Source organism: Erithacus rubecula, assembly GCF_903797595.1.
Source record: "Erithacus rubecula genome assembly, chromosome: 4".
Taxonomy (NCBI): Eukaryota; Metazoa; Chordata; class Aves; order Passeriformes; family Muscicapidae; genus Erithacus; species Erithacus rubecula.
The window spans coordinates 17609352-17631213 of record NC_136686.1 but is presented as its reverse complement, the minus strand read 5'-3'; the positions used below and the strand labels follow the sequence as shown (position 1 = coordinate 17631213).

Genomic DNA, 21862 nt, shown 5'->3' with positions numbered 1-21862 from the left:
TTTGGTTAACCCCCTGGATTTACTTCCTAAGTGAAGAGGATTATTTTTTTCTTTTTAGGCAGGTGTACCCAAACCAGTATTAAGGCAATGCCTGTACATTCTTTTGAACTATCTTTATGGGAAAAGAACTAGCCAAAAGCTATAGAGCCCTGGAGGTTTAGCTGACAGATCAAAAGATCTCTGACCTTTAGGCAAGTGTAAGAGAGGGAAGGCTGAGAGCAGGAGAGGAGAGAAAGAGTCTTTCCAAGAGGCTAGGATAGCAAGAGGCATAAATTCTAAAGGTAGAGGCATTTCTATTGGAAAATATAGAGAAAATATGTTCTGTGGAGAGGATGCAGGGTTTTATGGTACACGTCCTGGAAAAGGAAACTGTAGGTGGGTAATTTTTTGGGTTGCTGTTAGATTAGCCTCTCCTGGGTTTCATAATTCTACTGACACCTTTTGATATTGCTGGTCAGTACAGTGTAGTAAACTGGGGGTAAGGAAGTTCTTCAGTTAAAAAAGCACATTTATTGACACTCATTTACTGACATGAAAGTGTGTTAGGTCACTTAACAGATGGCTTTTTAAATGTTATGGTTGCAGAAAATTTCCTCTACCTTTCTTGGCCTTGGAATTCTTGTTGTAAGCCTAAATAGCAAAAGAAAATTAGGGTTTTCCTGTATTATTTTCTTTTAACTGAAAATTTGTTGCTTCTATGGCACAGAAAACCTGGAAGAAATATTCTTTTCTGCTGGGAATGTGTCCAGAATTTAAGGAGAGTGTAAACTTGTCCAGAATTTCAAGCTGTCACTGTTTTTTCAAGGCCATTTGCTGTATCTTGAACACCTGAACAGTACTGACTGCAAAATGGTCAGGTAGTCTTCCTGTGCACCATTAAGTAGGTTTCATCCAACTCCTGTCTAGGTAGTTTACTTATTCTTAGATATGAGACAAGTGACTTTAATAATGTCTTACACTGTGGAGCCATAAATATTTTAGTTTAAAAAATACTGGTTTGGAATTTGAGCAACCTCAAAGGTTCCTACCTCTACTAACAATAACTAAAAATATTTGCCCAAAACATTAAAATAGTTTTTAAGCAGAAAGGCATTTATAGTCAGCTTTACAGCTGGTTGCCAGACATATTTCACACTGTTTTTTCCATTTTCCCACTGTTAAAACACATTTTTTGAGATGAATAGTTATTTTTAATTCTATGGTGGGCTGGGTTAAAGTGCATGCCTGCTTTTTGAAAATAAATAAATGATTTTATTGTTTCAGGCAACTTGCAGACTACTTGAGATGTCTCTTTGATGTACTGAAATTCTGAATAAAATAACTGAGTCCATGTGTGGCTGTGCTTCAGTCCAGATACTCAAGTTGATTTTGAGTTGTGTTTTCTCATGAATGAGATGGTTAAAATTTGCAAATCCTCTTAGAGCATCACAGCGTGTTGAATCTGGCTCAGGATTTGCAATTTGCAAGTAACCAAGTTCCTTTTGTGCAGAAAAAAAGATAGTATCTTAAACAATTACATGCTTCTGAATATGCAACAAAAATGAGCTAAGGTGCAGTTACCAGATAGAGCCACTTCCCTCTCCATTTTTATTCTGTGCTTATTTGTGAGATGTCTTCTAAGTATTTGCATTTCAGCAGTTACTGGGTAATAACCAACATGTCAGTAGACTTTATCCCATTTTTATGCACCTTGAAGTGCATAAAAGTCTGCAAATTAATTCTGAAAAAACCTGAAATTTGGAAATACTTCATATCAAAAGACTTTCCTTTGCAGGTGGTTTGAGGCAGTGCTCTTTAAAGGTAACACAAACTTGTTCTAATGTTTCTTACTCTTTGGCAGTCCATACTTTGAAAGAATTTGTTATCTGGTGGGAATACATAGGTATCAAGGAATATGAGAAACACATATGAGAAAATTTAATACAAAATTTAATAAATGCCAGTTGTCTGGGAGATGAAAATTAGGCTTATGCAACACATTGCCCAAAACACCCTCTTTTTTATTTGTTAATAGGTTAAATTGAATGACAGACTTTCAGGTTTTTCACAGAGCTTTTACTGTAAATTGTTTTGGAGAATATGGAAAAAAATACCAATAAACCATTTCTACTAAAAAAAAAAATACATCTTTTAATAGTTATATATTTTAATTTCTTTTAGTATAGTTGTACTTTGATTTTTCTCATAACTGAGTGGTGCTTTGATTAGAATATAACCATTGTCTCAAAGAGTTAACCATCTGCAATTTGCCTCTGTAAATCACAAGGGAAAACATTAGTGTACCTGGATGGTGGTAGAGCAATTTGGCTGGGTAGCAAATTAATTTTTCTGCATCCTGAATTGGAAAGAATGTGTTAGTCTCAGAAGGCATCTCTCCTGTATGAGAACTTTATAATTCATTCTTTATTTTGGCATGAATAAGGAGGAGGGTTTTGATTTTTGTTATTTACTTTTGATAGATTTACTACCTTTTATTTGCTAACTTGTACGTGTAAATCTGCATATATACTTTTATAGTGTGTAATCTTTCTTTTAAGTCTTACTTGTAAATTTTTTAGAATATTTCAGTAATCATTGTGTCATTTTCACAACACAATTATATCCAGAACATTTTCATTTTTGGCAGTCAAGGAACAATTTTATATTAGTCATAGGAAAGAAATTATTTATGAGTCAAATCAAACATGGAATGTAATAGTTGCATATATAATAAAGCTTTCTCTTAAAAAACATCCATCTAGGGAAAGCTAATATTTTCCATCTGTTTTTCCCCAAACATTTGTAAGTATTAAAAGAAATGTTACAAATAAAATGGAAGATGAATGGAAAAAAACCTATATAAAAAGGTAGCTAGTTAGGTTTCTAATCCAAGTATTTCTCTTGCATAAAACAGTATTTTTTAAAGTTAATGGTAGAGAGGTGAGGGCAAAAATTCATCTTGCGTTTTCTGAAAGGTAACATGATTATTCCAAAATTTAGAGGTTTTGGTCACCATTGTAACTGAGATTTTTTTTCTTCCTTCTAATTTCATTTTATTTTATTTTGAACTATGGATTGTGCTCAGGAATGTGCAAAAATGAGAGTCTTCTATCCTTCCCTCTCTTGAGAGATTGACAAGAAAAATCAATTTGGGAATTATGTTGGCCTAATTCTCACCTTATGTAGATATTTACTAATTTTAGGCCCATTGCAGAAGTTGTATTGGTGCTTGGGAACAACACAGTATTCTGTGACTGATTAATCCCTCTCCATAGAAACCTTTAATCTCAGATTTTCTTTGCCTGCTCTTACACAATTTTTTGTGTGCCTCATCATGCAACTATTTACATTTTCATGAACAGTCATAGCAGTGGTCATTAAAGCTGAGTAAGTTCACTTTATCTGGTGCTCTCAGTACACTCACTGGGGGGCAGTTTTCTACAGGAACATTTCAATTATATCTATTTAAGGAAATGAATTTAAAGAAAGAATGAGATGGGGACCTATAGGAAGGGACTTCATACATAAGGTAGTTGAATACTGCTCTGAAAATATTGTACAGTTCTCCCCTTGTACTAAGCAAATACTTAAACCACGATTTTTACTGATAAGTAATACCATGGTGCATGGGGTTATTCCTACTCAGATAGAGGACTTTACACTTCTTTTTGTTGAATTTCAGGATATTGCTCTTGACTCAGCTCTCCAGCCTATCCAGTTCCCTCTGAATGGCAGCACAACCCTCTGGTTTATCAACTACTCCTCCCAGTTTTCCCTGAAAAACCTTGCTGTATTTACCTAAGTGCAGTGTAAGATCTGAGGAACAAACCAGCCCAGAGCTGTGGATGATCTCAGACTGATCTGTGTCAGCAAGATCCAGCTTCCCTTAACCTCTTGGTTTTTTTACCTGCACTAAATTATGAGACACAGATTTGCTTTGAAGTATTAAGACTCATTGATGTAAAGTGCTTTAATGTGGTTTTCTGAATAGTATGGTTAGTTCTATTATTAGAAAAATTTCATTTTATCAGATGATGATTAACAGAATCGTGCCCCTAGGCCTGTTTGCAGGTACATGGCATGGTTTTGGCTCTACTTTCATCATGGTTTCCTATGCTTGTTAGACAAAAGACTTGTGATAACATTTTTTACAGGAGGCATTCTTGCTTAGCCCTAACCTGCCTTAATGAAATGATGAGGTTTTGAATTTTCTTTCAAAGTTGTAAGTCAGTGTGACATCTTTTGCACTTCAGCAGACAACATTTCTTCTGCTTACTGACAAACCAGCACTCTCGTCTTGAAGTTAAACACATTTGGTGTTCTGAGAGGAATAAAGTAATAATTACTGGATTTTACTTTTGAGATGAATAGTTTTCCCCTATAGTTCTTGCAAAAGTGAAAGGAACCTAAAGAAGTCTTTGCAAATTTAGTATTTTCTACGATGCCTGCAATAGTGTTTGCTAGGAGAAAAATTTCTGGATTAATCAAGTGTTCATGCAAGCAGTCCTTTTATGCATCAACAGAGATTTTAATAATATGAGCAGCTACTGAGCATGTGACCATTACATACATTTAGAAGATGCTGAGAAATTATCAGTTTAGCATATCGACATCTTGCCAACCTACACAGTTTTATATGTTTTCTGTTTCTTCAGGGATCTGATTAATCTGGTATAGCTGGGATGGTAACTGCACATGCACAGCAGCTGCTGTTACCAAACAAACAGAGTTATCTCTGTACACATCAAAGTGATTCATTCAGCCTTTTATGAGTCACTCTATGACCAGCAGAATAGTGGAACCTGATCCTGTTCTCTTTTATATCCTGAGGTTTTTAGACAGACTTTTCAACCTGCAGTGTTCCCTGTTGCCCTGAGTTCCTGCTAGACCTGCTGCTCACAACATTCTCCCAATTTCCCCTCTGCTTTGCTCAACACTGCCATTCCTCTTCTGTCTCACTGAGCTGTTGGCTGAGCCAGAGGCATTGTGCCTCACTCCAAGCTGAGTGCTGACTGGCCAGCTGGGCTGCTTGTGCCTGTGCCACCAACTTATAACTCATATTGCTGTCTTTGTATCACTGAGGACATGGGTTTGGATCTTTTCCTTTATTTTTCTAATTACTGTTTTGTTTTTGGTAGATTGTCTAACTGTTCCTGGAAGTAGTTAGCATGTCCATCCTTGTGTCAGACGTGGTTGAAATTGGCCCAGAAGTTCAAAACTAATTATGATAATTGATAGGTGAATAGACAAAGTAAAATACAGTGTCACTGCTGCTGTTGCCACCATACATTGTTGGCTGGCTGAGTCTGTGCAAATGTATGGATCCTAGAAGAATTTATGCTTTACTATACCTGGCTATATTCTGGGAGTTCAAGTTATACCACTAATATTAGGTTATTGAGGCTCAAACAAATAAAATTTAAAATAATTTTGCTGAAAATGATATTATTTCATTTCCATTTAGCTAAAATAGGTTGTTCAGCTCAGCTGTAATTAGTTACCTCTTGAAATCACACTCCACACTGGCTGTTTTGGTTAGCATGTCAGCTTCCTTTGCAGAGCAGCTATCACCTCCAGTGTTACAGTATTCCATGTATTTCATGGATTCCATAAATTCCATAAATTACCAGTATTCCATGGTTGACCAGTTTGTTTTAGAATCACTTTTGATACTTATCAGTTATTTCTTGCTATCTACATGAGCAGTAGGGCTTGGGGAGTACTTTCTCTAAATGGTGGCTTTAAAAGTGAAAAAAATTTGTCATTAATATCTCTCCATCAAAGAACTGACAACCAATTTATAACTTCTTTTATAGACTTGTCAATGTCTGTTATCCACACAGATTTTCTAATCACCATTCCAAGGGAATTTATTTCTAATTTTCTTAATTCTTTTATCTCATTCAGTTTCTCCTATTATTAACTAGGGAAAAAAGTTCAGATCATCTATGATATTTCTGAGTGTGAGTTTATTGAAGCAAATAATTACCAGTCACAAAAGGAAATTACATACATCCCAGGAAGTACTTAAAATCTAGAGACTAGTGCCAAAGTGGTTTTTAGTTATATTGCTACAAAAATCAAACCTGCCCTGTGTACTTCTGTCCCTTGTTTTTTTTATAGTGCTATAAGAGAAGCAGATAGTTTTATATAGCAGAATATTTTATATAGCAGAATATTTTACTAATTTTTTGTCTTGTGAATAAATCAGTTATTGCAGTCTTAGCCTGATTATAATTACCCAGATTGCTTTTATGTCCTCTTTTTTAGCAGAAAGTGTTTCATATTTTCCAGTCATATGGCACTATCCCCAGTTTTGTAGCTCTATTAAGAAGTGGTTTTACAAAACAACTTTTGGTAATTCAGTCAGAGAAATTATCAGATCCCCATCCAAATGTAGTGCATTGATCCTTAATTTTACTTCTGCCTCTCTTTCTGTACCTTATTCTCCTTAGTCAGAAATCTTCAATTTATTGTTCTCAATCAAAAGATAGACTTTGAGTCCTATTTAGATTGGTTTTATTAGATTGGTTTTAATCTTTTAAAACCTTTCGCAGTTTGGATAAATCCCTTACTTTGCTACTTTTTCTGTAGTTCATCTGAAAAAAGAGCCACTGCTATTTTAATTTTCTTTGCAAACCCTCACTCAATCCCTTGGTAGTTCACTTTTTATCCCTGTATCTCCTGACTGGGAGCATGCATTTCCTGATTTGTATCTGAAGTTTTTGCTTAAAAACCCTACTTCCTTGTTAGCTTCAGCCATTTGTCTTTAAGCAGCAGTGAGGCAGGACATCTCCTTTCAGATCTCAATCAGATCTCTGTGCCAACCACTCCATAGTCACCAAAAGAATTTGGCAAACAGTGTCTTCTGGTCACCACAAACACTTGTTCTGCAACCAGAGCATCGGCCTCAGATAAACAAATTAATTAAACTACAATAAACAAGGTCTTTCTCCTGAAGTGGGGACAAGGTCTGCATCATTTTGGCTTCTTTTCAGACCAGTCCATACCTATGTAAAGCATCTGAATTGAGGAAAGAAAAAGCATGTGCTTGATATGCTAGTAGACAGCTTGAGTATAATAATAGGAGGATTTCATGTTACTGCATTCTGCCATGTAGATATAAGTTGTTTTAGTTTTCTGCTCATTGAAGTAAAAATTCATAGAGCATTAAACAGCCCAGAGTAGAAGAAATCTTGAAATGTCATCTGGCTCAACCTTGTGATGAGAAAGGGAGCGTGGATGAGATTTTCTAGCACCTGATCTGGTCATGTCTTGAAAACCTCCAGTGAAGTGGACTGCACCACATCTCTGGGGTGGCTGTTACAGTGAATGATTTTTCTCACTATAAGAAATTTCTTTTTTGTATTGAGATGAATGCTCTGCCAGCACAACTTGTACACATTGCCCCTTTTCAGAAAGAAAGTAGAATTTCTATCACTACCTTTCTTTTAACAATCAGCTATTCTGATGCTCATCTTCCTCTTTCAGCCTGAGTTATGAGTGGAAGAAGACTGGAGTTATTCATTCTTTGTGTCAGAGGGGAATGACTGTATTGAATGTATTAACTCTTGAAACCTTTTTCAGTCCTGTCCTACTGTGTGTGAAATCTGTTGGGGTTTTTTTGTTTGTTTGTTTTGTTTTGTTTTGTTTTGTTTTTTTTTTGTTTTGTTTTTGTTTTGTTTGTTTTTTTTTTTTTTTTGTATTTTACTTCGTTTGTGGTAGTGAGCATATCTGCTTTCATTACTTACCCTGGCCAGGAATACTGGCCTAGGGAGGTAATTCAGCAGTGGCACAACTATGTCATACTTCTGATGATCCAAGAGAAATTTCCAAAGAAGGGACAGTGATGAAAGGGAGTTTCACCTAAGATTTAGCCTTTCAGAAGGTTTTGAATTTTTTGCACTTATCATGATTCAAAACTCCAAAGACCCAGTGATACATCAAACTGTAGCCCACATTTTTTGGACTTGTTTGAATTATTTGCAGCCTGTCTACAACTAATACACATTTTAAAGATATTTCTGATTTTGACTTTTGTATGTAAGGTATTGTGATAAACATAGAGGAAGTTGGTATCTGTGCAAAAAATATTGCCTACTAGAGGAAAAAAAAAAATAGTTGACCATTTTTCATTGGTTCCCTTTTGCATTTCAGGTATTGGTGGCAATCTAGTAGCTATTCAAGCTAGCAGAATTTCTACCTACCTCCATTTACATAGCATTCCTGGAGAGCTGCCAGAGGAGGCCAAGGGTTGCTATTACCCATGCAGAACATACTATGGTACAGGTATGTCTTAGTTAAAAATCCTGTCTCACATCTCTTCAGCCCTGTATGCCAGACTGTACCACCTGTGAGAAATGAACTCAACTTGCTGTGTGCAATTCAGAGCTGGTGAGGCTTGGCACTTTGCTTTGCTTGCAGCTGTTTGTGAGAATCAGAAGAAACTCCCTGAGTAGAGATACTCCCTGAATGAGTAGAGAGGAGCACAGAGAAGGGTGTAGCCCTGGCAAGGCAGGACACTCAGAAAGGTTTCAACCCTCAATTTACCTTCACTTCTCTACCTGCTCCTAACTTTTGCCTTCAGCAGTTCAAACCAATTTCCTGTTAGGGCTAAACATTGTATCAGACATTACTAAGCCAAATCTCTGCTTTCCATTTCCAGTTTGCCAATTTCTCTCTAGATTGTTTCTTCACAGCTTTTTCCTCCACTGTATTTCCCACTTTCCTAATGATGTAACTGTGGTAAAATGTGATGTGTCACCACCATGTATTACACTTCCATATTTATGAAATGAACTGAAACAGATGTGGAAGTGCTAAATGTTGGATTACTTTTTAAAAATATAAGATTTTTTGAGGATGTCTTGAATATGAAGTCCAAAAGATCCTCTTTCCTAGTAAGACTTTAGGAGGTCAAAAAATATAGATAGTATTACATGAGCACAGAATGAAGGCAGTTTACACCCTTTTCCAGAAGGACTCTGCTTCCCTTTTCTGGAAGACAGTGAAATTCTTCAAGGAAATTAAGTGGAAAATAATGCCTGCTTCTCTACAGTAGCCAGTTTTGTTGAATTCAAAAAATGGGAGTGTTTTATATTGAAATGAATAAAAATCTAATATAGTAATTTAAGACCTCAACCAAGTTTTTGATGTTTCATTTTTTTTTTTTAAATTGTAGGAGTAAATAACAAATCAGCCCAAGTTCTGCTTCTTTTGGTGATTCCTGGACACCTGATTTTCTTGTACACTATCCACTTAATGAAAAGTGGACATACTTCCTTAACCCCCATCTTTATAGCTGTATATTTGTTTGCAGCTCTGCTACAGGTAAGAATAAGTACAGCTGGCAAATGCTTGTATGAAATGAAGTTCTTGAAGAAAATAGTTTTTTTTTTTTTCTGGTATCTGAAATCTGATGAATGGTACAAGAAGGTGTGGTTGCATAGAGGCTTTCAGCACAGCTCTGAAGTAGCTGATGATCTCCACAAATATACAACTTATACAGGTGTCCTGTTGTTGTGAGAGCTTTGCAGAACACACTTGAATGCATTATCTCCTTGTCATGCATCTTCCACATGCTTCTGCAACCATTGCATCTAAACCCCCTTCATTTTAATCAGCTAGAGGGGAAATGGAAAGAAGGGAGGGGAAATGGAAAGAAGGAAAGGTAGCATTTATGAATAAGGAAAATCAAGGGAAACTCTTAAAGAAATCTCCAAAAGTGGTTCACATTATTGTTTTAGTTAACATAGTCCAGTAGATGAAAGTATTACAGCTTCCTTGATGTGTTCTTAATATTTATTAGTGTAAATTAATGTGACAGCAGACACTGTACAAGAAATTGTAGTTGCATTAATTGTCAAACGTTGTTACCTTATTTGTCTGTTTTACCCTAATGGTCTGTTCATACCCAGCAAGGGCAGTTCTTGAAAGATGCCTTTTGAAACAGCAATGTCTCAAGGTGGAATGATTTCATTTTGAGAAATCACTAATACAAAATTAAATGTTTTATTAAAGTCACACCAATTTTTTAGGTGTAACCTGCCTGAATTAAGTATGATGTTTCATCACACCTTAAAACCAAAAAGTGACTGTGTTACACAGTAGAAGTTTAGTTGAAATATCCATGATTTAAATATACATACTGCTTTGAAAAATGTGACCAATTTAGTTTTAGAATACAATCAACATTATCAACATCAATCCTTAATAAAATTTTAATTTTTAGTGCTCTGAATTGTCCCATTGTTTATCACACTACTATTTCAAAAAGGATAGGTTTCAAAAACTCTTAATATTTCGTATGAGAATTTTCTACCTTTTTGGTAGAACATGACTGGTAATGTTTCAACCTTTGCAAGAGAGAGAATATCACACTACAAGACATAAATTATTTTTCATTTTCCTCTTAGATAATATTCCTAGTTTCTTGCCTTATCCCTTGTTTTATAATAATGTGTTTTCCTGAGGAAATGATGCTATTCTTTTACTTTATTGGTTCTGTCTGGACTGGGGCAAGAGCCCCTGGTAATGTAAGGCTGCAGTGTGATTTCTGTCAGTATTAAACTTCAAGATTTCCCATGGGAATCAACCAGAATTCATAAATCCAGTTCTCCTGCTCACAGAACTGCAGTGACAGCATGTTTTGGGACACTTTTTCTTCAGCAGCAAGACTTGAGAAATGCAGAAATTTCAGATTTTCACCCAAAAACCTAGTTATGGCCATATGGCAGGACTTTCAAATTACATAGTAATTCAGTCCCAGCAGCAGCATGTATACAGGTGTAAAGTTGCATTTTCATTAATTCAGGATCTGATTGGAGTATTCAGATTTTAGTAATGTATCTCTATTACAATGGCCACACCTGATTTTCTCAATTTTTCACCAATAAAGGAGACATACAGATTTTTTCTTCTTTTTCCCTGCTCCCTTTTATGGGTTGTTTTTTCTTCTTTATCTTCTGTCTTTAGTCATAAAAGGTGTTTTGAGATGTATTTACTTGGAAACTGACTACCAGTATTGCAAACTATAGTTCTCATGGATCTTGACATATTTACAATTTGAAACACCTTAGTTTTTAAGACCTGAAAATATTTAATAGATTCCTTTTCCCATTTGCATTATTCTGGCATTTTTCTAGTAGTGATTATTGTAGTGTTGCATACCTCTAATTAGAACAGATTTCATTTTCAGAAAGGTGACACTTGCTTTAGTCCTTAAATATTCAACACATTTTATTTACCTGTTGGTCTGAAGTACTTCCATACTGCAGTTTCATGCTTTTAATTTTCTCTTTTCTCAAGGAGAGCACTTAAATACTTGTACTCATTCCTTTCCCCTTTTTCAGTGGCATCATCTATGCATCTGAAAATAGCAAAAAACAGTTTTCAAGCTGCCGTTTCTTCTGGCATTACCTAACAGCTTCTGATCTTACTTTCTCTGAACTCTATATTTTTGCCCTCTCAGTGAGAGCTTTTCCAGTTCTTCTGTAAAACTGAAAAACCTTACAGCTGAGTATTATTATTTCAATTAACAAAAAACCAAATGCATTGAAAGTCCTTTGAGCAGTGAGAGATCTGTGTTTTAAGCCTTTTTTATAATATACTGGACTTTGTATTTATTTTCATTTTACATGGAAGACACATTAAAATGGATGTCAAAAATTACAATTCTGCTTGCAAGATGGATATTTTATATTTGAGGTGTTAGATGGTAATTTATCAGAATACAATGATTCCCAAAGGTGGGAGTTAATTATAGTCAGTCCTGAGGTTTGATGTCACTGCTTTGCCCTTTGCCATTCCTACCTTGTGTTGAGCTGGAGGGCAGAAAGAGTTGCTGAAAATTATTATGGCAAAATACCTATTGCCTATGTAGGTTTTTCCTCATTATGTCAAAAAACCCCCAATGCTAAAAAAATAACAGCGGAAATTAAATGAATCTTCTGTCTTTAAAATTCAAGTGGCTATTGTAAGGTGTCAAATTATTTAATGACATATTTTACAGTGGACTGCAATAGATTGTTAATTGAACTTTGATTCTGTTTATTATTTCTGACTGTCCAGCTCTGTTTATTTAAAATGGAGAGGAAAGGGTTAGAGAAATGGCAAATGCAGAACTCCAAATGGAATGTTGGAGTAAATGGGAAAAAAATCAAGAAAATGTCAATGGAAAGATATTGATTATTTATGCTATCCAATATTATTTCTACAGTAAAAATGTAACATTTAAATGAATTCTATCTTATATTTTAACAAGACTTTTTCAAATTGTCTATAAACTTCACTATTCATCCCAAAGTGATAAAAATGGAATTTATTTGCATTGAAAGCTCTACATAGTATTACTGAAGTTCCAGTCAGAGAATTTTCATTTTCATCCAAATCTGATACTTTCATTGTTTGATTGTTGTTTTTTCACCATCCAGGCATTCCAGCTTCTTTCATCTGTTCTTCCTACCTGTTCTGAGATAATCTTCGATATTTTCTCCACAGCTTGTCATTTGAATAAGCTATTTATGGGAACTAAATAATTAATATGCCATGATATATTATCAATAGTATAATTCAGTTTTTATTGACTAAAAATATGCAGTGTAATAAAACAAATTACAGTTTCACTGAACGTGTAGGTTTTTTTCTAAAGGTCATTACATTAAGATATTTTCAGTAATATGAGTAGCCACAGCTATGATTTGCATTCTTTTTGATTCTCTGTGGACAAAACAGTTCTGGGTTTCCAGGCTTAAGAAAAACCAGAATACATTTTATTTAATTGCATTTTTATTTTCCTATCCTTAATAGTACAGCCATCTCTATCCTTTAAAAAATTATACATTCTTGAAATGTTCATAGATTAAATTTATAAATTTATAATTGATTGTAGTGACATCCAAGGCTGTACTTTATTTTTGGAGGGGCTGGAATTTCACATTTTTCTATAAAGGAGGGAAACCTGCACAATTATTTATATTAATCTGCATTCAGGTAAAACTTTTAGGCTGAAGTTTGAAAGGTCTGAATTAGCTCTATAGTGAAGAGCCTGTTCTGTGTTTACAAATGGCAGCACCAGAGGAAAATACAATAAAACAATGCTATGGGGATTTATGTTGGGTGCTTCACACAATGCACTGTGTGAAGCCAATGTTCCTTATCAAACCCAGCACAATGCCTTTAAGTGTGTTTTGGATTTGGTGAGTGGATTCTGCTTTAGAGGAATACTCTTTCCTTGAAAATCTTACAAAAACAACCACAAACATGCGTGCTGCTACAACATGGCATTTAACCAGCAAAGTTTGTTAACTGGGAAACAGTCCTCCTCTTATTCCTCACAAAGGCACAAGTATTTTATTCCTGTATGAGGCTGTGCACCAGGCAGAGTTTCATCCCCTGTCTTGTCAGGCTGCAGCAGAAGGAGAGCAGTGCTGGAATTGCCAAGCTGTCAGTCCTGGCACTTGGCTTGGGGCACTCAAAGGCAGCCTCTGTTCTGCATGTTCTCCCTGAGCCAGTGAAGTGTCCTCTGAGGAATTTTCACACCTACTGACCAAATCTGAGCACACAGTTATGTTAAAGTCTTGGGGAATAAATAAACAATAGGAGATTCCCAGAGCTATTACCAAGCAAATAAGTAATTCTAAAAGTCTTCTTTCCCAATGAAGGTCAGGATATGCACAGCTGTGAGGTCACTTTTGCAGTGCTTCAGGGCTCTTTGGGGCAATAGAAAACCAAGAATTCAGCGGTGCTCATAACAACTTCCTGCTCACATCAAAAATGTCTTGGATTTCTCAGCAGTGTGAGGATTCTAATGATGGTATGGGCCTCTTTAATGTGGAAACATAACTCGTGGGATATACTGTACATTACAGAGGAAAAAGGAAGGTTGTGTTTATAGACAAAATATTGATGCATTGGAAATACTGCTTTTGCTAATAGGAAAGGTCATTTCCGAAAGATGGAGTGTACAACTGCTAAAGAGACTATATTCCAAGGAAATATGGAAAGTCAAGCCCAAAGCTGAACAGTTCTGTATGTTCAGTGCTTTCTCATTGCAGCATGACAAGCAGACTTGCCAGACTCACTGGGGTCTGACCCTGGGTACCAACAGCTCCCTCCCTGTGTGGGGGAGAAGCCCAACTCCTACCCTGTCACAGCAGGGATTCATCATTATCAGCCAGAAGGCTGAGCTCCAAGTGCTTGTGTATGTACCATGGCACACTGAGTTGTGCTACAGCTACTTGAGGCTGAGCATGCCAGAGCACTTACTGCTCTGGGTTACACATCCTAGCAGATAGCTGAGAAACAGCCTGAAATTAGGACTGTTTTGCTCAAACCAGGGTGTCTGGTAAAGCTACAAAGAAATCAAGATGACAATCTGAAAAACTTGATTCTTAAAAAAAAAAAAAAAAAAAAAAGAGTTGATTCCCACAAAATTACATCAATGTAATGAAATTGACTCAGAAACAACTTCAGTTAAAGAGGCATTCTCCTTTTTACTTGAAAGAGGTCTTAGTCTGACATCAATGTATGCTGTGCTGTCTGGGTACTTGGATACCTTAGGGGAGCTGATACCACCTTAGCTGCAACACAAACAACAGCAGCAAGAAAAAACTTGCTGTTCAGTGGTTTCCTTGCAGCCAGACATTGAAGGAAATCTCTTTTTGTTTGGAGGAAACAGTGATTTGGCCCCTCTGGACATGATGCACATCAGATATGCAACCAGAGAAAACAATGCAGAAAAATGTCTTTTGAAAAGTGTCCCTACTCTGGGAGTTCACTGGTTACAGATTTCTGTCTGTAGACAATGGAAACTCAACGAGTTCAGTGTAGATCTGTTACAAGCACTTTACAGTTACTACTTCAACAAAAGCCATTTAAAATTGGAGACATGTAATGTATAATTTGAAAATTAACTTAATGAAGGGTCAAAGCCACTAGAAGACCTAAATCATAATTCTGGAGAGAAAGACAGATTCAGAACACAGTAGTCTTTAGAGATTCTTAAATGGGATTTTTAAATCCTAATTTAAAAAATAAACAAATAATCTTACCTTTGAATTTCATAGATTGGTAAGAGCTCTTGTCCACTAATTGCAAGATCTTTACATAGCGAAGTTATGGATAAATTTTGAATCAGTATAATTCTGCAAGTTAAGGAGACTTAAAATGCATTTGAAAAGAGGTTACCTCAGTTTATTTATGTGTTTCCTGTCTAAAGTAATAAAATGCAACTATTTTGTAAAGCACCTTCAGATTGAAAAAATTTAAGGTGGAATCATCAGTACTAGCAACAGTCAGTTTAACAGTTTAATTTTCCAGCTTGGTGTTGGAATTCACTTATCACAGCAACTAATGTATAAATTAATATTGTAGTGAGCAATTCTATTTTGCTTTACAAATATTCTTCATTTGAATATTATACTTTTATCACTGTGAATTTGAAATGCATCCACTGATGACCTATGGACATGCTAGATGAAAGAAACAATAAAATACTATAGTATCCTGCAACTTAATAACTTGGCTATAGGAAGCTATAAGAATGCTATATAGATAGCATTAAGAATGTTTGGAAGGAATCATGCATTTTTATTTTAAATAATAGAGTTTCAGTCTTTCCCATTTTAGGAATCATAAGAAATTATTTCCGTGATAAAATGAAGATGTACTACATGCAAAAGATTAAAATTAATAACTTAACTAATAATAAAATAATTACTTATATTTATTTATAAAAATAAATAATTTAAATAGATAATAAAAATAATTTCCTTCACCTTTTCCTTATTGTATCTAGAAGTCTTTAAAGGAAGAAAGTAAGCTTTGTGCAAAATAGCAGTGGAAAAAACCCTGCTTTGTAGTGTGTAATGTTCCCATTTCTAACCTTGCAGTCATAAGATTTGAACTTTTAAAATAGTAAAGCTCATTCATATTTAAGTATTCATGTTTTACTTCCCATCTGAAATTCATAATTTGAGTCAGAAAATTCAATATCGAGAATTACTCTCAATTTCCATCCTTTGTTGTACTAAATAATATGAGTACTTATATTCCTTATTTTTAGATTCTTCATCATTAAGATTTTCAACCTTTTCCCCTCCCTCCTACTCTTACTGCTGTATTCTGCTGCTTCTGAGGACTTTTTGACAGTGAGACTGAAGGGTGATTTTTAGAAATGCAGTCTGTCTGATCGTGCCTTTAGTTTCATTTTGTCTCCTTTGATTGTGATTTTTTCTCTGTAATAATGATAATAATATAGCATGATTTTCCTTTTAAACTATTGAAACATCTGGAATTCTGCTTGTAGTTTTGCAGTCCTTTCTCTGGGGCCTTTTTTTTTTTGTTCTTGATCAGTGACTTTTGAGTGTTTCCCTTTTCTTAGCCAGATCTTTTTATACAGATAGATATGTAGTTATTTTTTCCCTTTCTTAAGCCCTGCAATTATTTCATCCTTCAGTCTGGAATAATTCCTAGAGCTTTGTTTCATAATTCTACTACTCATCTGCTTTTTTTGCAGAAAACTCTCTACATTAAATAATTTCTATACTAAAGAATTTCAGCTCTCATCTTGAACAGTGCTGCATGTATTGACAAGCTTTTCTTAGCAATTCTCTACAGCAGGTCATGCTAAACAGCTAATTTTTTACTGTATTATTAGGCTTTTCTGTGATGTTCATCCCTTTATTTTTTCCCTCAAAACCAGCTGGTTTTCAGTTGGGAGAAGGAAGGCTTTCTTCTTCATAGTGAGTGCAGGGCAGAAATGTACAGTGTTTGTACTGCTGTGCCATCTGCATCAGTTTACTGACTGAAGTGTCTGTCACTTATAAATAAATAAATCTCACAAAATGTGAAGTGTCATCCTGCAATGTCTCTTTTATGACTTTTTTTTTATCTGTTAGATCTTTGTGAGTCACTTATCACTTTGAATTCAAGACACAAATTCAGCAAACTCATAGTAGCGTGCTGCTTTTTTTTTTTTTTTTCCTTTTTCTTATCTTTCTTTTCTTTTTCTTTTCTTTCCCAAAATAATAATTGATTGATGTCTTTGATTGTCTTCTCTTAACAGTGACAAGAAGCAAAATCTTCTTGAGGTCTTAGTCACATTGATTCTGTCTTGCATTACAAACTGTTGTGAACAAAATAGTAACTATTTCCAAAGACTGAGCCCTATAATTCTTAAATATTAGTGAGTTTCTAGCCTTGCAAATGCATGATGGATGATAGCATTATTCCTTCATCAAAACAAGTGAAGGCTGGCACTGCAGTCTCATAACTTAGTCTGTAAGCACTAAGTTCCAATTACCATCACATGCTGTTACAAGCACCAGTAAATATAATCTGATATAAATTTTTCTTTTGACTTACAGAACGCAGGCTTGTTATAACTTGCATTATTTGTTGTGCACCCATACATTAATACAGCAAAAATAATTATCTGGGAAGGTTCACAAATGCTTAGTTTCCAAACTGCCCATTTAACACCAAGTCAGTTATTTCTGGATGGCAAACATATAGCTCACTGAAAGGTTTTCATGTCGTGATTTTTTAGAGTCAAAAGTGAATACTGTCATCTAAATTGGACTGTGTATGTTATGTCTAATTGGTTGTGTTATATAAATGCAGTGTGTATTTTTCTTGGAATGAATCTCTCATCTTCCCATGGAACATGCATAACTATTGTGGATGTGGGGCACTGCAGCGTCTTCGAGCACATCCTGTAGGAGATGGGAATGTACAGGATCCTTTATAAACAGGCCTCTTTTTGTCCCTGTAAGAAGAAGGAGCTGACTCAAGGAATCTGATAGTCTTCCAAAGAAAACATCTGTTTTAAATATATTTGTTTGGATTCCAGTCAGCGCACCTAGGACTTGCATAATTAGCTTAGGCTACAGAGTTCCCTTTTCAAAAGATACATTTATATAAATAATCCATGCATTTTTCATTAAGCAAATACTCCTCCTTTCTCTTTTCTCTTTTAAATTATAAATTCAGGCTTGTATTTTAACATATACTTTTGCAAAGCAAGGATTAATTGAGAAACCTTTTCAACACAATTATTTGTATGACATTAATTTTGCTGTACTTATAGTGGGGGTCTTGCAACCATCTGATCAATATTTCAATGAATGAGTGTATAAATTTATAAGCATGATTTTGATGCCAATTATTAATTACTTAGTAGACAAAATATTATTGTTGTACTTTTTTAGACTTTTGATAAAAGTAGTAAATGCGTATATTGTTTTAAATATATATACTAGAGTTTAAAAAATCAATTGCAGTAGTACATGTCTTAAGTTTACCCTTATTAAAGATCTGATTAGCTAAAAATACCTAAAATGCAGAATTTATTTCAACTTAAGCAGCTCCTTAGAAGCTAGAAGAAGAAATGAATCTCAGTTAGTGGTCCTTTCTTCATTCATCTTGTGCCATTCCACACCACATGATTTGACTGAACCAGAATCCCTTATCATACAGCTATGCAACATTAAAAGGATTCTTTTCTAAAATTGGGTTAATAATTATGCATAACTTTGGTGTGAAGATCAAGCCTCTCAGATGTTCAGACATTCACAGCTGGGAATTAAATCTTTTACTTTGGGGCAAATTCAGTCTGGAGAGACAATTTCATAATATATATTGCAGATGTACCTTGTTACAGAGGGGCTGAAGGTGATATTTCAGGCATAAAAGTAGGTTCTAGGCTTTTTTTTTTTTTTCAGTTCACACAGCCCAGGTGAAACTATTCTTAATTTGAGTTTTTATTCTTTATAGCACATCTAATTTCAGGTCAGTGCAAACAGGAATTATGCCTGGATTGAGTGTATTCATGTGGGGCAACATGATTTGCTTCTGAATTATCTCAAAGCCTTACTTATGCTGTCTTTGTACAGAATGATGTGTTATGTGAGAAGTGCCCTTGAGTGTTTGGTAGAACTTTTTTGTCTTCTCTTGCTGTTTTCAGGAGTTCTCAAGCATAGTCTGGGTAAAAAAATGCTGTCAGAAATTCAGAATATTCCTTCCAGCAATGCAAGTAATTGAGAGAAATTAGTAAAGTGTCCATCTCTTTGGTTGTGAAGAGTTTAGTTTTCTGAAATTAATTCATATTTATTACTTATATTTTTCCAAAGCAGAGGTATACGACACTTTGGTCTAGTACAGAGACTATAAGGTTGACTGTTGGCTTCCTTTTGGTGTAACTCACATGATAATAATACAGATTTTGTTTGTTTGATGTTGTGTAGGTGTTTACTCTGTTGTGGATTGCTGACTGGATGGTGCATCACTTCTGGAAAAAAGGAAAAGACCCTGACAGTTTTTCTATCCCTTATCTTACTGCACTGGGAGATCTGCTTGGAACTGCCTTATTAGCTATAGGTTTTCATTTTCTGTGGCTCATAGGTGACAGAGATGGTGATGTTGGTGACTAATTAATTATTCCAATGGATGCAATGACTTTTTCTGGAATATTGACAAGACCGATCACTCCTCTTGAGGGCCCTCAAAGTGTTTGTTTCTTTTGGTCTAAGTGAATCCAGTTGACACAGACATAAAACAGCCTTAATGATTTTAGTTTGGTTTGCTTCTAAAAACTAAAAGCTACAGTACCTGAGAGCTCTATTCTGAAACCAAGGTGAATTGGTGGTGGCTGAAGATGTCTGAGTAGACACAATGAAGGGCAGATGAATCCTTTATCAAGTGTTCAGTTGCCTAAAGAGTTGATGATATGTTCTTACCTTGCAATTTCAGTGCTGTAGCTCTCTGAGCATTGCAGACTTTGTACCAATAATGACTGTTATGGTTCACACATTTTGTCACAGGCTTTATTTTCTGTAGAAGAATATGATCATCAGCATTTACAAAATTAGACACTTGAAAAGTGTCTGGAGGACTGAGCCTGGTTTCTTTGTGCTAAAATGAGCAAACTAATTATTTTGCTGTTGGGATTTATTAGAACAAAAATAGTAAAGGCAAATAATAATGGGACACTGACCTGGTCAATAATAATGGGTGAATGATTAAAACTCCTTGTGTTGAAAAGTGTATGTTCATTTAGCAACTGAAAAGGTGTTTAACTAACTGATAATAATGGTGTTGTGATGGCCAGTATCCGATTTTAATGAAGTATTTAGTGTTGATTTAACTGTATATACTGATCCCTGCTTGGAACTTGCAGTATAAAAGATGAAATTTCTTTTACAGGCACTTAAAAAGTTACATAAACTTCTCAAATTGCAGAGCTATGTCATCAGTTTCTAAGCAGAAACCTCTGCTTTCAAGCCGTGCAAATAACATGATCAATAAGAAAATTTAGAGCTTCTCCATGATTTCTTTAATTTGTAGACCTGAATACTTCAAATAATACATTGACCATGAGGACTCTGGTTGCCATTTTGAAAAAAAAGGTACTAATTGCTCTATTTTAAAATCTACCAGTTCCTCTCAGAATATGTTTTAAAACTCTAGCATACATCATAAACGCATAATGAAATAAATCGTATTTTTAATGTTGTGATTGAAAGTTTTAAATTTTGAGATTTAAATTAGGAAACTGAATCCATATATCAGCATATGGTTTAATCTTGTAAGCATTAGTCATGTGCTTTATGCATACAAATGCTTTTTTAATTTGATGGACCTACTCAGATGAGTAGATTACATGGGTAAGTGTTAATGGGACTTCTATATGTGTTGGTCACCTTAAACTCTTTGGAATTTCAAAGTGTTTGCAACTTTGAAAATTAAACCAGCTATTCAGTGCCTACACATGGCTTTAGATGCCTGAATTTTAGCTCCCTCATTTAAACCTTTTTATTTAAGTGTTTTCTTACTGTTATTAAAATACAGTTGTTTGAATGAATCATATGTATTATGTCTTTTATTATGTGAGAGAAAGATGAAATCTTTCTAACTTCAGGCTCTCTGACCTTTTTTAGTTTGTATTAATGTTATTTAAAATAGTTTCTTGTATGTAGCATTGCAGGAAATATTATTAAATTGTTAAAAATTGAATAAATAATGAGAAGCAACTCAATGTCTTCCAATAGTGGTTTTTTATTTTTGATACAGCCACAGATGCAATTTTTTTATATTTCTGTTAGAACTGTCATCTGAATCAACTCAACTGATATTTCAAGCATTTACTAGAGTTACTGGACTTTAAGGTGATTTTGAATGAATTGCAGGATTCTTTAAAATTTCTTGAGATACTTGCAATCTGTGCTTATCCAATGCATGAGGGAGTTGTAGTATGGCATTATACTTAGTGATTATGATCCTAAATATTCTCCCAGTAGATAAGAAACTGTTGGTGTGGCTGTTTAGATCACCAAAATGGGGAAGAAATGTTACATGCGTAAAATTAAGTAAAATTTGAAAAAGGAAAATATATTGCCTGACTGAAACAATCTGGGCTTGGAAACAATAAGTGATGGGAAAGTGTAATGGGAAAATTTGGTTCTTCAAAAAGGGGAAAGTCCATTGCATGGTTGAGAGAGCAAAACCCATATTGTGGGAAAGGAAAAGGTGCAAACTTTCACAGAGCATTCATTATGAGTGGCAAGAGCAAACAGAAGGAAGTTATTTGGAGAAAAGAATCAAAAGGCACAGACAAACTTCTTTCTCAGGAAGGGAAGAAAAATATGACTTGTGTTGAAAGGATTTGGGGAAGAGGTGTAAAAAGAGAGAGATTAGGGAAGGGTGGAAGTGAGGGGGAAAAAAGAATGCTCTCATATTTGATTAAAGAGAAGCTTGAGTGATGAAAGAAGTACAACACTGATAAAACAGGGAAAACCTTGACATCTGAAGGAAAAAGGAATAAATAACCTATGATGTGGAAGGGGGTTTGGTTCCTGTGTGAAAGGAGCATTTTAGGAACTTAGAG

General features: G+C 35.0%; 1 protein-coding gene across 2 annotated transcripts in view; it reads left to right on the top strand.

Moving 5' to 3' along the window:
• The window catches only part of SLC41A2 (solute carrier family 41 member 2), a 58379-nt gene that overhangs the window by 22555 nt on the left and 13962 nt on the right, over positions 1 to 21862 (top strand). The window contains exons 9-11 of one of the 2 annotated variants that reach the window (XM_079304825.1): positions 8137 to 8268; positions 9161 to 9309; positions 19224 to 21008. In XM_079304825.1, coding sequence (XP_079160951.1) covers positions 8137 to 8268; positions 9161 to 9309; positions 19224 to 19409 — 467 coding nt within the window. In that variant the 3' untranslated portion in view covers positions 19410 to 21008. Of the gene's footprint in view, positions 1 to 8136; positions 8269 to 9160; positions 9310 to 19223; positions 21009 to 21862 lie in introns of those variants that run through there. The other variant, XM_079304826.1, reaches the window with a different exon arrangement.